The sequence below is a fragment of the Pristiophorus japonicus genome, chromosome 2 (assembly GCF_044704955.1).
Source record: "Pristiophorus japonicus isolate sPriJap1 chromosome 2, sPriJap1.hap1, whole genome shotgun sequence".
NCBI lineage: Eukaryota > Metazoa > Chordata > Chondrichthyes > Pristiophoridae > Pristiophorus > Pristiophorus japonicus.
In genome coordinates, this window is record NC_091978.1 from 5,705,153 (window position 1) to 5,720,812 (window position 15,660).

Here is a 15,660-nt window from a genome sequence, read left to right on the forward strand (position 1 = left end):
GTATATCAGTGTTACAGTGAGGGGTGTGGGGTGTATCAGTGTTGCAGTGAGCGGTGTGGGGTGTATCAGTGTTACAGTGAGGGGTGTGTGGTAAATCAGTGTTGCAGTGAGGGGTGTGGGGTATATCAGTGTTACAGTGAGGGGAGTGGGGTATATCAGTGTTACAGTGTGGGACGTTGGGTATATCAGTGTTACAGCGAGGGGTGAGGGGTATATCAGTGTTGCAGTGAGCGGTGTGGGGTGTATCAGTGTTACAGTGAGGTGTGTGTGGTAAATCAGTGTTGCAGTGAGGGGTGTGGGGTATATCAGTATTACAGTGAGGGGAGTGGGGTATATCAGTGTTACAGTGAGGGATGTGGTGTATATCAGTGTTACCATGAGCGGTCTGGGGTCTCTCAGTGTTACAGTGAGGGGTAGGGGTTATATCAGTGTGTTACAGTGAAGGGTGTGGGGTATATCAGTGTTACAGTGAGGGGTGTGGGATCTATCAGTGTTATAATGAGGGGTCTGGGGTATATCAGTGTTACAGTGAGGCGTGTGGGGTATATTTGTGTTATAATTAGGGGTGTGGGGTATATCAGTGTTACAGTGAGGGGTTTGGAGTATATCCGTGTTATAATGAGGGGTGTGGGGTACATCAGTGTTATAATGAGGGTTGTGGAGTATATCAGTGTTACAGTGAGGGGTTGGGGTATATCAGTGTTACAGTGAGAGGTGTGGGTTATATCAGTGTTACAGTGAGGAGTGTGGGGTATATCAGTGTTACAGCGATGGGTGTGGGGTGTATCAGTGTTACAGTGAGAGGTGTGGGTTACATCAGTGTTACAGTGTGGGACGTTGGGTATATCAGTGTTACAGCGAGGGGTGAGGGGTATATCAGTGTTGCAGTGAGCGGTGTGGGGTGTATCAGTGTTACAGTGAGGTGTGTGTGGTAAATCAGTGTTGCAGTGAGGGGTGTGGGGTATATCAGTGTTACAGTGAGGGGAGTGGGGTATATCAGTGTTACAGTGTGGGACGTTGGGTATATCAGTGTTACAGCGAGGGGTGAGGGGTATATCAGTGTTGCAGTGAGCGGTGTGGGGTGTATCAGTGTTACAGTGAGGTGTGTGTGGTAAATCAGTGTTGCAGTGAGGGGTGTGGGGTATATCAGTATTACAGTGAGGGGAGTGGGGTATATCAGTGTTACAGTGAGGGATGTGGTGTATATCAGTGTTACCATGAGCGGTCTGGGGTCTCTCAGTGTTACAGTGAGGGGTAGGGGTTATATCAGTGTGTTACAGTGAGGGGTGTGGGGTATATCAGTGTTACAGTGAGGGGTGTGGGATCTATCAGTGTTATAATGAGGGGTGTGGGGTATATCAGTGTTACAGTGAGGCGTGTGGGGTATATCCGTGTTATAATGAGGGGTGTGGGGTACATCAGTGTTATAATGAGGGTTGTGGAGTATATCAGTGTTACAGTGAGGGGTGTGGGGTATATCAGTGTTACAGTGAGAGGTGTGGGTTATATCAGTGTTACAGTGTGGGACGTTGGGTATATCAGTGTTACAGCGAGGGGTGAGGGGTATATCAGTGTTGCAGTGAGCGGTGTGGGGTGTATCAGTGTTACAGTGAGGGGTGTGTGGTAAATCAGTGTTGCAGTGAGGGGTGTGGGGTATATCAGTGTTACAGTGAGGGGTGTGGGGTATATCAGTGTTACAGTGAGGGGTGTGGTGTATATCAGTGTTACAGTGAGCGGTATGGGGTATATCAGTGTTACAGCGAGGGGTGTGGGGTATATCAGTGTTACAGTGAGGGGTGTGGGGTATATCAGTGTTACAGTGAGGGGTGTGGGATCTATCAGTGTTATAATGAGGGGTGTGGGGTATATCAGTGTTACAGTGAGGCGTGTGGGGTATATTTGTGTTATAATTAGGGGTGTGGGGTATATCAGTGTTACAGTGAGGGGTTTGGAGTATATCCGTGTTATAATGAGGGGTGTGGGGTACATCAGTGTTATAATGAGGGTTGTGGAGTATATCAGTGTTACAGTGAGGGGTTGGGGTATATCAGTGTTACAGTGAGGGGTGTGGTGTATATCAGTGTTACAGTGAGGGGTGTGGGGTATATCAGTGTGCTACAGTGAGGGCTGTCAGGTATATCAGAGTTACAGTGAGGGGTGTGGGGTATATCAGTGAGAGGTGTGGAGTATATCAGTGTTACAGTGAGGAGTGTGGGGTATATGTGTTACAGTGAGAGGTGTGGGGTATATCAGTGTTACAGTGAGAGGTGTGGGTTATATCAGTGTTACAGTGAGGGGTGTGGGGTATATCAGTGTTACAGCGATTGGTGTGGGGTATATCAGTGTTGCAGTGAGCGGTGTGGGGTACATCAGTGTTGCAGTGAGGGGTGTGTGGTAAATCAGTGTTACAGCGAGGGGTGTGTGGTATATCAGTGTTACAGTGAGGGGTGTGGGGTATATCAGTGTTACAGTGAGGGGTTTGGGGTATATCAGTGTTACAGCGAGGGGTGTGGGGTATATCAGTGTTACAGTGAGAGGTGTGGAGTATGTCAGTGTTACAGTGAGGGGTGTGGGGTATATCAGTGTTGCAGTGAGAGGTGTGGGGTATATCAGAGTGTTACAGTGAGGGGTGTGGGGTATATCAGTGTTACAGTGAGGGGTGTGGGGTATATCAGTGTTGCAGTGAGGGGTGTGGGGTCTATCAGTGTTATAATGAGGGGTGTGGGGTATATCAGTGTTACAGTGAGGGGTGTGGGGTATATCCGTGTTATAATGAGTGGTGTGGGTTATATCAGTGTTACAGTGAGGGTGTGGAGTATATCCCTGTTATAATGAGGGGTGTGGGGTACATCAGTATTATAATGAGGGTTGTGGGGTATATCAGTGTTACAGTGAGGGGTGTGGGTATATCAGTGTTACAGTGAGGGGTGTGGTGTATATCAGTGTTACAGTGAGGGTTGTGTGGTATATCAGTGTTACAGTGAGGGGTGTGGGGTATATCAGTGTGTTACAGTGAGGGGTGTCAGGTATATCAGAGTTACAGTGAGGGGTGTGGGGTATATCAGTGAGAGGTGTGGAGTATATCAGTGTTACAGTGAGGGGTGTGGGGTATATGTGTTACAGTGAGAGGTGTCGGGTATATCAGTGTTACAGTGAGAGGTGTGGGTTATATCAGTGTTACAGTGAGGGGTGTGGGGTATATCAGTGTTACAGTGAGGGGTGTGGGGTATTTAAGTGTTACAGTGAGCGGTGTTGTGTACATCAGTGTAACAGTGAGGGGTGTGTGGTAAATCAGTGTTACAGTGAGGGGTGTGAGTTATATCAGTGTTACAGTGAGGGGTGTAGGGTATATCAGTGTTACAATGAGGGGTGTGGGGTATATCAGTGTTACAGTGAGGGGTGTGGGGTATATCAGTGTTACAGCGAGGGGTATGGGGTATATCAGTGTTACAGTGAGGTGTGTGGGGTATATCAGTGTGTTACAGTGAGGGGTGTGGGGTATTTAAGTGTTACAGTGAGGGGTGTGGGGTATATCAGTGTTACAGTGAGGGGTGTGGGGTATATCAGTGTTACAGTGAGGGGTGTGAGTTATATCAGTGTTACAGTGAGGGGTGTGGTGTATATCAGTGTTACAGTGAGGGGTGTGGGGTATATCTGTGTTACAGTGAGAGGTGTGGGTTACATCAGTGTTACAGTGTGGGACGTTTGGTATATCAGTGTTACAGCGAGGGGTGAGGGGTATATCAGTGTTGCAGTGAGCGGTGTGGGGTGTATCAGTGTTACAGTGAGGGGTTTGTGGTAAATCAGTGTTACAGTGAGGTGTATCGGGTATATCAGTGTTACAGTGAGGGGTTTGGGGTATATCAGTGAGAGGTGTGGAGTATGTCAGTGTTACAGTGAGGGGTGTGGGGTATATCCGTGTTAGAATGAGGGGTGTGGGGTATATCAGTGTTACAGTGAGAAGTGTGGAGTATATCCGTGTTATAATGAGGGTTGTGGCGTATATCAGTGTTACAGTGAGGGGTGTGGGGTATATCAGAATATTACAGTGAGGGGTGTGGGGTATATCAGTGTTACAGTGAGGGGTGTGGGGCATATCAGTGTTACAGTGAGGGGTGTGGGGTATATCAGTGTTACAGTGAGGAGTGTGGGGTATATCAGTGTAACAGTGAGGGGTGTGGGGTATATCAGTGTTACAGTGAGGGGTGTGGAGTATATCAGTGTCACAGTGAGAGGTGTGGAGTATATCAGTGTTATAATGAGGGGTGTGTAGTATGTCAATGTTATAATGAGAGATGTGGGGTATATCAGTGTTACAGTGAGGGGTGTAGGGTCTATCAGTGTTACAGTGAGGGGTGTGGGGTATATCAGTGTTACAGTGAGGGGTGTGGGGTATATCAGTGATACAGTAAGGGGTGTGGGGTATATCAGTGTTACAGTGAGGGGTGTGGGGTATATCAGTGTTACAGTGAGGGGTGTGGGATATATCAGTGTTACAGTGAGGGGTGTGGGGTATATCAATGTTACAGTGAGGGGTGTGGGGTATATCAGTGTTACAGTGAGGGGTGTGGTGTATATCAGTGTTACAGCGAGGGGTGTGGGGTATATCAGTGTTACAGTGAGGGGTGTGGGGTATATCAGTGTTACAGTGAGGGGTGTGGCGTATATCAGTGTTACCGTGAGGGGTGTGGGATATATCAGTGTTACAGTGAACGGTGTGGGGTATATCAGTGTTACAGTGAGCGGTGTGGGGTATATCAGTGTTGCAGTGAGGTGTGTGTGGTAAATCAGTGTTGCAGTGAGGGGTGTGGGGTATATCAGTGTTACAGTGAGGGGTGTGGGGTATATCAGTGTTACAGTGAGAGGTATGGGGTCTATCAGTGTTGCAGTGAGGGGTGTGGGTTATATCAGAGTGTTACAGTGAGGGGTGTGGGGTATATCAGTGTTACAGTGAGGGGTGTGGGGTATATCAGTGTTACAGTGAGGGGTGTGAGGTCTATCAGTGTTATAATGAGGGGTGTGGGGTATATCAGTGTTACAGTGAGGGGTGTGGGGTATATCTGTGTTATAATTAGGGGTGTGGGGTATATCAGTGTTACAGTGAGGGGTGTGGAGTATATCCGTGTTATAATGAGGGATGTGGGGTACATCAGTGTTATAATGAGGGTTGTGGGGTATATCAGTGTTACAGTGAGGGGTGTGGGTTATATCAGTGTTACAGTGAGGGGTGTGAGTTATATCAGTGTTACAGTGAGGGGTGTAGGGTATATCAGTGTTACAATGAGGGGTGTGGGGTATATCAGTGTTACAGTGAGGGTTGTGGGGTATATCAGTGTTACAGCGAGGGGTATGGAGTATATCAGTGTTACAGTGAGGTGTGTGGGGTATATCAGTGTGTTACAGTGAGGGGTGTGGGGTATTTAAGTGTTACAGTGAGGGGTGTGGGGTATATCAGTGTTACAGTGAGGGGTGTGGGGTATATCAGTGTTACAGTGAGGGGTGTGAGTTATATCAGTGTTACAGTGAGGGGTGTGGTGTATATCAGTGTTACAGTGAGGGGTGTGGGGTATATCTGTGTTACAGTGAGAGGTGTGGGTTACATCAGTGTTACAGTGTGGGACGTTGGGTATATCAGTGTTACAGCGAGGGGTGAGGGGTATATCAGTGTTGCAGTGAGCGGTGTGGGGTGTATCAGTGTTACAGTGAGGGGTGTGTGGTAAATCAGTGTTACAGTGAGGTGTATCGGGTATATCAGTGTTACAGTGAGGGGTGTGGGGTATATCAGTGAGAGGTGTGGAGTATGTCAGTGTTACAGTGAGGGGTGTGGGGTATATCCGTGTTAGAATGAGGGGTGTGGGGTATATCAGTGTTACAGTGAGAAGTGTGGAGTATATCCGTGTTATAATGAGGGGTGTGGGGTACATCAGTGTTATAATGAGGGTTGTGGGGTATATCAGTGTTACAGTGAGGGGTGTGGGGTATATCAGAGTATTACAGTGAGGGTGTGGGGTATATCAGTGTTACAGTGAGGGGTGTGGGGCATATCAGTGTTACAGTGAGGGGTGTGGGGTATATCAGTGTTACAGTGAGGAGTGTGGGGTATATCAGTGTAACAGTGAGGGGTGTGGGGTATATCAGTGTTACAGTGAGGGGTGTGGAGTATATCAGTGTCACAGTGAGAGGTGTGGAGTATATCAGTGTTATAATGAGGGGTGTGTGGTATATCAATGTTATAATGAGAGATGTGGGGTATATCAGTGTTACAGTGAGGGGTATAGGGTATATCAGTGTTACAGTGAGGGGTGTGGGGTATATCAGTGTTACAGTGATTGGTGTGGGGTATATCAGTGTTACAGTAAGGGGTGTGGGGTATGTCAGTGTTACAGTGAGGGGTGTGGGGTATATCAGTGTTACAGTGAGGGGTGTGGGATATATCAGTGTTGCAGTGAGGGGTGTGGGATATATCAGTGTTACAGTGAGGGGTGTGGGGTATATCAGTGTGACAGTGAGGGGTGTGGAGTATATCCGTGTTACAGTGAGGGGTGTGGGGTATATCAGTGTTACAGTGACGGGTGTGGGGTCTATCAGTGTTACAGTGAGGGGTGTGGAGTATATCCGTGTTACAGTGAGGGGTGTGGAGTATATCCGTGTTGCAGTGAGGGGTGTGGGGTATATCAGTGTTACAGTGAGGGGTGTGGGGTATATCAGTGTTACAGTGAGGGGTGTGGGGTATATCAATGTTACAGTGAATGGTGTGGGGTATATCAGTGTTACAGCGAAGGGTGTGGGGTATATCAGTGTTACAGCGAGGGGTGTGGGGTATATCAGTGTTACAGTGAGGGGTGTGGGGTATATCAGTGTTACAGTGAGGGGTGTGGGGTATATCAGTGTTACCGTGAGGGGTGTGGGATATATCAGTGTTACAGTGAACGGTGTGGGGTATATCAGTGTTGCAGTGAGGTGTGTGTGGTAAATCAGTGTTGCAGTGAGGGGTGTGGGGTATATCAGTGTTACAGTGAGGGGTGTGGGGTATATCAGTGTTACAGTGAGAGGTATGGGGTCTATCAGTGTTGCAGTGAGGGGTGTGGGTTATATCAGAGTGTTACAGTGAGGGGTGTGGGGTATATCAGTGTTACAGTGAGGGGTGTGGGGTATATCAGTGTTACAGTGAGGGGTGTGAGGTCTATCAGTGTTATAATGAGGGGTGTGGGGTGTATCAGTGTTACAGTGAGGGGTGTGGGGTATATCTGTGTTATAATTAGGGGTGTGGGGTATATCAGTGTTACAGTGAGGGGTATGGAGTTTATCCGTGTTATAATTAGGGATGTGGGGTACATCAGTGTTATAATGAGGGTTGTGGGGTATATCAGTGTTACAGTGAGGGGTGTGGGTTATATCAGTGTTACAGTGAGGGTGTGGGGTATATCAGTGTTACAGTGAGGGGTGTGGTGTATATCAGTGTTACAGTGAGGGGTGTGTGGTAAATCAGTGTTACAGTGAGGGGTGTGGGGTATATCAGTGTTGCAGTGAGGGATGTGAGTTATATCAGTGTTACAGTGAGGGGTGTGGGGTATATCACTATTACAATGAGAGGTGTGGGGTATATCAGTGTTACAGTGAGGGGTGTGGGGTATATCAGTGTTACATTAGGGGTGTGGATTATATCAGTGTTATAATGAGAGATGTGGGGTATATCAGTGTTACAGTGAGGGGTGTGGGATATATCAGTGTTCCAGTGAAGGGTGTGGGGTATATCAGTGTTACAGTGAGGGGTGTGTGGTATATCAGTGTTACAGTGAGGGGTGTGGTATATATCAGTGAGAGGTGTGGAGTATATCAGTGTTACAGTGAGGGGTGTGGGGTATATCACTATTACAATGAGAGGTGTTGGGTATATCAGTGTTACAGTGAGGGGTGTGGGGTATATCAGTGTTACAGTGAGGAGTGTGGGGTATATCAGTGTTACAGTGAGGGGTGTGGGGTATATCAGTGTTACAGTGAGGGGTCTGGGGTATATCAGTGTGTTACAGTGAGGGGTGTCAGGTATATCAGAGTTACAGTGAGGGGTGTGGGGTATATCAGTGAGAGGTGTGGAGCATATCAGAGTTACAGTGAGGGGTGTGGGGTACATGTGTTACAGTGAGAGGTGTGGGGTATATCAGTGTTACAGTGAGGGGTGTGGGGTATATCAGTGTTACAGTGAGGGGTGTGGGGTATATCAGTATTACAGTGAGGGGTGTAGGGTATATCAGTGTTACAATGAGGGGTGTGGGGTATATCAGTGTTACAGTGAGGGGTGTGGGGTATATCAGTGTTACAGTGAGGGGTGTGGGGTATATCAGTGTTACAGTGAGGGGTGTGGGGTATATCAGTGTTACAGTGAGGGGTGTGGGGTATATCAGTGTTACAGTGAGGGGTGTGGGGTATATCAGTGTTACAATGAGGGGTGTGGGGTATATCAGTGTTACAGTGAGGGGTGTGGGGTATATCAGTATTTCAGTGAGGGGTATGGGGTATATCAGTGTTACAGTGAGGGGTGTGGGGTATATCAGTATTTCAGTGAGGGGTATGGGGTATATCAGTGTTACAGTGAGGGGTGTGGGGTATATCAGTGTTACAGTGAGGGATGTGGGGTATATCAGTGTTACAGTGAGGGATGTGGGGTATATCAGTGTTACAGTGAGGGGTGTTGGATGTGACGATGAGTTTATCTCACTAACCACGGATGTGTTTTAGGAATGGGCCCTATCTATCTGAATGAGGTGAAGTGTAGCGGCTTTGAGAAGTCGATCTGGGATTGCCCGGCGCTGAATATCACAGAGGACGACTGCAAGCACACCGAAGATGCAGCCGTTCGATGCAACATCCCCCACATGGGATTTGAATCCTCGGTCAGATACTCCTGTTCATTGATCTATATCGAGAGTGGGAGTGTGTGTTCCTGAGTGTTTATGTGTGTGAGTGTGTGTGCTTCTGTGTGTGTGTGTGGATGTGTGTACTTTAGTGTGTATCTGTGCATGTGTGTTTGTGGGTGTGTGTGTGGATGTGTGCATGTGGTTGCGTGTGTGTGAGTGGGTGTGTCCGTGTGTGTGTGTGGGGGGTTTTGTGTCTGAGTCTGAGTGTGAGTTAGTGTGTATCTGTGACTTTGTGAGTGTGTGTGTGTCAGTGTGTGTAAGTGAGGGGAGGGAAGAGGTGGAGGGAAATTGCATGGGGAGGAGAGAGATAAATGGAGAGGAGAGAGGTGGAGGGAGAGGAGGAGAAGATAGAAGAGGGGGAGGGAGGGGCGAGGGGGTGGGAGATGGGCAGGAGGAAGACGAGAGGGAGGGGGTGATGGAGGGAGAGGGGAGGCTGTGGCTTGTGTGGGCGGGGGAAGGGTTGATGGGAAGGAGAGGTTGAGGGGAGGCGGTGGGGTAGGTGGGAAGAGGAGGGTGGAGTGCGGGAGGGGAGAAGGCAGGAGTGGAGGTGGTGTGGGTGAGGGGAGAGTTGGAGGGAGAGGATTGGTGGAGAATGGGAGGGGCGGAGGGAGGGGAGAGGGAAGATAGTGGCGGGGTAAGGGGAGGTGGGATTGAGGTCGGGGGTAGGGTACAAGTACGGTGACAGAGTCAAATATCTCATCGCAGAACTCAATAGAAATAGAAGTTTGAAAAGAGCTGAGCTGCAGTTAAACAGCATGAAATACCGGCAGTGAGTCAGGGCTGACCCAGGCAGCAGCTCACGCTGTCTAACCATTAACTCCTGTAAAACACAGCTCGACATTCCCCCAACACTCAATGTCTGACACATGCCGCAAACACAGTGACTGGCAGAATATAGGCCGGCGTGTTACTGGGGAGTCCGTGCCTCACTCAGGGGGCGAAAAGCGCGATGGGGTGGGGTATGGCTATGGTTCACAGCCCGTGACCCACACTTCACTGACTGCTGATAGAACCCAGGGGGGCAGTGCATCCTCACTCAGAGCAGGGTGGTGTGGGGGGAATTGGGAGGGGGCTGAATGGTACGAGAAAGGGAAGACCGTCACATTGCTACAGTGGGAAGCTTCCTGCTGAGGTTAGGGCTGAGGCAGATTGATAGGACAGTGTCGAGGGAGCTTTACTCTGGATCTAACCCGTGCTGTACCTGCCCTGGGAGTGTTTGATGGGACAGTGTAGAGGGAGCTTTACTCTGTATCTAACCCCCTGTAACTGCCCTGGGAGTGTTTGATGGGACAGTGTAGAGGGAGCTTTACTCTGTATCTAACCCCGTGCTGTACCTGCCCTGGGAGTGTTTGATGGGACAGTGTAGAGGGAGCTTTACTCTGTATCTAACCCCGTGCTGTACCTGCCCTGGGAGTGTTTGATGGGACAGTGAATAGGGAGCTTTACTCTGTATCTAACCCATGCTGTACCTGCCCCGGGAGTGTTTGATGGGACAGTGTAGAGGGAGCTTTACTCTGTACCTGCCCTGGGAGTGTTTGATGGGGACAGTGTAGAGGGGGCTTTACTCTGTATCTAACCCCGTGCTATACCTGCCCTGGGAGTGTTTGATGGGACAGTGTAGAGGGAGCTTTACTCTGTATCTAACCCCGTGCTGTACCTGCCTTGGGAGTGTTTGATAGGACAGTGTAGAGGGAGCTTTACTCTGTGATACGTCCTTACTACACAGTATAAATGCACACGAGGCCCATGCTTGAGAGAAGGTCAGTCTGTGACCTGTCCTTTATTCCTTAGCACTCAAGTGATGAAGGTGGGTGGAGCTTCCCCTTTTATACCTGAAGGTCCAGGTTAGTGGTCAGTGTTCTCACGGTGTACAACTTAGGTCAGTTTATACATGGGTTACAATGCTGGTTGAATACATGACATCACCTCCCCCCCCAAAGTCTTATTGGGATCACAGGTTGAGTCTCTCTGGTGGTTTACGCTCCCTTGTAGAGCGCCTGAGTTGGGGCTCCAGTTGTTGGGCGCTGGCCTGAGTGTCTGCTGTTTGCGGTGCCTCAGGCCTGTCCGGACTGCCCATGGTTACTGGGCTTTCCTCCCTTTGGTTCTGGTGTTCGGTCACCTATGGTGGAGTGAACTCTATATCGTGTTCTTCCTCTGCTTCTTCTATGGGGTTGCTGAACCTCCTTTTTGTTTGATCCACATGTTTGCGGCAGTTTTGTCCATTGGTAAGTTTAACTACCAGAATCCTATTTCCCTCTTTGGCAACCACAGTGCATGCGAGCCATTTGGGCCCTGCAGCGTAGTTGAGGACAAAAACAGGATCATTTACATCAATACATCGCGCCCTCGCATTCCTGTCATGGTAGTGATATTGTGACTGGCGCCTGCTCTCGACAATTTCTTTCATGGTCGGGTGTATAAGGGATAACCGGGTTTTGAGCGTCCTTTTCATTAGTAGCTCTGCGGGTGGAACCCCTGTGAGCGAGTGTGGTCGGGATCTATAGGCCAACAGGAGGCGTGATAAGTGGCTTTGTAGGGAACCCCCTTGGAATCTGAGCATCCCCTGGTTGATTATCTGCACTGCTCGTTCTGCCTGACCGTTTGAGGCCGGCTTGAACGGTGCCGTTCTAACATGGTTAATTCCATTGCCTGCCATGAAGTCCTGGAATTCAGTGCTTGTGAAGCACGGGCCATTGTCGCTGACCAAGATGTCCGGTAGACCGTGGGCGGCGAACATTGCCCGTAGACTTTCTACCGTGGCAGAGGATGTGCTTGAATTTAAAATGTCACACTCGATCCATTTGGAGTAGGCGTCTATTACAACCAAAAACATTTTCCCCATGAAAGGACCTGCGTAGTCCACATGGATGCGTGACCAAGGCTTGGCGGGCCATGGCCAGGGGCTAAGGGGGGCTTCCCTGGGCGCATGGCCCAGCTGGGCACACGTGTTGCACCTGCGAACACAAAGTTCCAGATCTGCGTCTATCCCTGGCCACCAAACGTGTGACCTGGCAATTGCTTTCATCGTGACAATGCCCGGGTGCTCATTGTGGAGTTCTCTGATGAACACCTCTCTGCCCATCTGGGGCATGACTACGCGGTTTCCCCACAGTCGGCAATCGGCCTGAATCGAGAGTTCATCCTTGCGCCTGTGAAATGGTTTAAATTTCTCAGGGCATGCCCTGTACTTGGCTGCCCAGTCCCCATTCAGGACACATTTCTTGACTAGAGACAATAGCGGGTCTCTATTTGTCCAGACTTTAATCTGACGGGCTGTCACGGGTGAGCCTTCACTTCCGAAAGCTTCAACAGCCATGACCATCTCAGCAGCATGCTCGGTAGCCCCCTCAGTGGTGGCTAGTGGGAGCCTGCTGAGTGCATCGGCGCAGTTTTCGGTGCCCGGTTTGTGCCGAATTGTCTAGTCATAGGTGGCTAACGTGAGTGCCCACCTCTGTATGCGGGCCGATGCGTTTGCATTTATGGTCTTGTTGTCGGCCAAAAGGGGGACGTTAGGGGTTTGTGATCTGTCTCCAGATCAAATTTCCTGCCAAACAGGTACTGGTGCATTTTCTTTACCGCATATACACATGCGAGCGCCTCCTTTTCTACCATCCTGTAGCCCCTTTCTGCCTGGGACAGACTCCTGGAGGCATAAGCTACCGGCTGTAACTGACCCTTGGCATTGACATGCTGCACCATAGGACGATGCATCACACATTAACACAAGTTTCTTACATGGGTCATATAGCGTTAACAGATTGTTGGAACATAACAAATTGCGTGCTCTATTAAAAGCCCTTTCCTGGCTGTTCCCCCAGACCCATTCGCGACCTTTGCGTAGGAGCACGTGTAGCGGCTCTAGCAGCGTGCTCAATTTGGGAAGAAAGTTACCAAAATAGTTCAGGAGCCCCAGGAATGAACGCAGCTCCGTCGTGTTACGGGGTCTGGGTGCTTTCTGGATCACTTCCGTTTTGGACGCAGTAGGGCTGATCCCGTCTGCTGCTACCCTCATCCCCAGGAATTCTACCTCTGGAGCTAGGAAGACGCACTTCGCCTTTTTCAGTCGCAGACCTACCCGGTCCAGTCTGCGTAGCACCTCCTCCAGGTTGTGGAGGTGTTCTTCAGTATCGTAACCCGTAATGAGGATGTCGTCCTGAAAAACTACCGTCCTTGGAATCGACTTGAGGAGGCTTTCCATATTTCGTTGAAAGATCGCGGCGGCCGAGCGAATCCCGAATGGACATCTGTTGCACTCAAACAACCCCTTGTGTGTCGTGATGGTGGTCAACTTCTTCGACTCACTCGCCAGCTCCTGGGTCATGTAAGCTGAGGTCAGGTCCAATTTTGAAAAAGGTTTGCCACCGGATAGCGTCGCAAAGAGGTCCTCCACTCTCGGTAGCGGGTACTGGTCTTGGAGTGACACCCGATTGATGGTGGCCTTGTAATCGCCACATATCCTGACCGACCCATCCGCCTTGAGCACCGGCACAATCGGGCTCGCCCAGTCACTGAATTCGACTGGCGAGATGATGCCTTCCCTCAACAGGCAGTCCAATTCGCCTTCTATCTTTTCCCGCATCACGTACGGCACCGCTCTGGCCTTGTGGTGTACTGGTCTGGCGTCCGGGTTTATGTGAATCACTACCTTGGCCCCCATGAAAGTGCCAATGCTGGGTTGAAATAATGAGTCAAATATGTCCAGGACCTGTGAGCATGATACTCGCTCCACAGAGGAAATTGCATTGACATCGCCCCATTTCCAGTTCATGACAGCAAGCCAACTCCTCCCCAGTGGTGCGGGACCGTCCCCTGGGACAATCCAGAGTGGCAACCTGTTCTCCGAATCTTTGTGGGTCACGACTACCGTGGCGCTGCCTAGCACCGGAATGATCTCCTTTGTGTATGTCCGTAGCTGTGCGTCAATCGGCGATAATTGTGGCCTCCTGGCCTTGGACACCCACAACTTTTCGAACTGTTTGATACCCATCAGGGACTGGCTGGCACCCGTGTCTAACTCCATTGATACTGGGATGCCATTGAGGAGCACTTTCATCATTATCGGTGGCGTCCTGGTGTATGAACTGTATACGTGCTCCACATGAACTCGCTGAACTTCAGCTTCCAGCGATTTCCCCCAGTGTCCATTTCTGCAATTTCTGCAGGTATTTTGCTGATCTCTGCAAACTCCGGCTGAATGTATGCCTCCACGCCTCCAGCATGAGTTGCAGTTTGAAACAAAAGGCCCCTTGCCAGTCGATCGTCCCTGACTGCCCCTGTTATTGTCCTTGAGTGCACCATTAACAGGTGTTGATGGCCCCATTACTGGCCGCATTGTCCCTTGCAATGGCGTGAATCGCTGTTCAGCTTGCCATTGTCTCTGTCGAACTCCCCCTCTGGGTTCGACTACATGTTGGGGCATGCCTGACTGCCCTTGTCTGCCTGGAGAATTGTGTGCTGCTTTAACAATGTTGAATCTCTGTCCCAACCATTCCTTAACACAGTACCTCTCGTCTGTTCTGCTAGTGGCCATGCTCGCGTGGTTTAAATCCCAGTTTCTTGTCGCCATTGATACGTCCTTACTACACAGTATAAATGCACACGAGGCCCATGCTTGAGAGAAGGTCAGTCTGTGACATGTCCTTTATTCATTAGCACTCAAGTGATGAAGGTGGGTGGAGCTTCCCCTTTTATACCTGAAGGTCCAGGTTAGGAAGTGTCTCCCACCTAGTGGTCAGTGTTCTCACAGTGTACAACTTAGGTCAGTTTATACATGGGTTACAATACTGGTTGAATACATGACACTCTGTATCTAACCCCGTGCTGTACCTGCCCTGGGAGTGTTTGATGGGACAGAGTAGAGGGAGCTTTACTCTGTATCTAACCCGTGCTGTACCTGCCCTGGGAGTGTTTGATGGGACAGTGTAGAGGGAGCTTTGCTCTGTATCTAACCCGTGCTGTACCTGCCCTGGGAGTGTTTGATGGGACAGTGTTGAGGGAGCTTTACTCTGTTTCTAACCCCGTGCTGTACCTGCACTGGGAGTGTTTGATGGGACAGTGTAGAGGGAGCTTTGCTCTGTATCTAACCCGTGCTGTACCTGCCCTGGGAGTGTTTGATGGGACAGTGTTGAGGGAGCTTTACTCTGTTTCTAACCCCGTGCTGTACCTGCCCTGGGAGTGTTTAGGACAGTGTAGAGGGAGCTTTACTCTGTTTCTAACCCATGCTGTACCTGCCCTGGCAGTGTTTAGGACAGTGTAGAGGGAGCTTTACTCTGTTTCTAACCCCGTGCTGTACCTGCCCTGGGAGTGTTTAGGACAGTGTAGAGGGAGCTTTACTCTGTATGTAACCCCGTGCTGTACCTGCCCTGGGAGTGTTTAGGACAGTGTAGAGGGAGTGGAGAAAAGCCAGTGATGACGATGACGGGTTAGTGGAAGCTGGGTGTCACTGCGTTATGTGTGAGCTCCATTGAGTTGTGTTACAAGGTGGAATTTTGCAATGGTGAAATATTTGCTGGTGATTAATGAATTCCTTGCTGCGCTTGTTAACTCAACAGAACTCAGGGGCCTTGGAATCGAGGCTTGGTTGCTGATGAAATTCTGAGTTCTGATACCTGAGTTGGGCATTGGACGGACTGAGAGTGAGCAGAGGTGGGCCCTCTCACTGACCCTCCGATTCAGTCCCTCGGCTTCAACACCGAAGCTTTTAATCACGTGACTGGTTGCTATAGTGACCCGAGGCAGAGTCCTT

The 15,660-nt window shown here is 49.8% G+C and overlaps 1 protein-coding gene across 3 annotated transcripts in view; it reads left to right on the forward strand.

Annotated features, from left to right (window-relative positions):
• Positions 1-15,660, forward strand: part of LOC139235573 (lysyl oxidase homolog 3B-like) — a 178,515-nt gene that overhangs the window by 133,684 nt on the left and 29,171 nt on the right. For all 3 annotated transcript variants that reach the window (XM_070866617.1, XM_070866620.1, XM_070866623.1), the window contains one exon: positions 8,737-8,891. In XM_070866617.1, the coding sequence (XP_070722718.1) occupies positions 8,737-8,891 (155 nt within the window). The remainder of the gene's footprint in view (positions 1-8,736; positions 8,892-15,660) is intronic.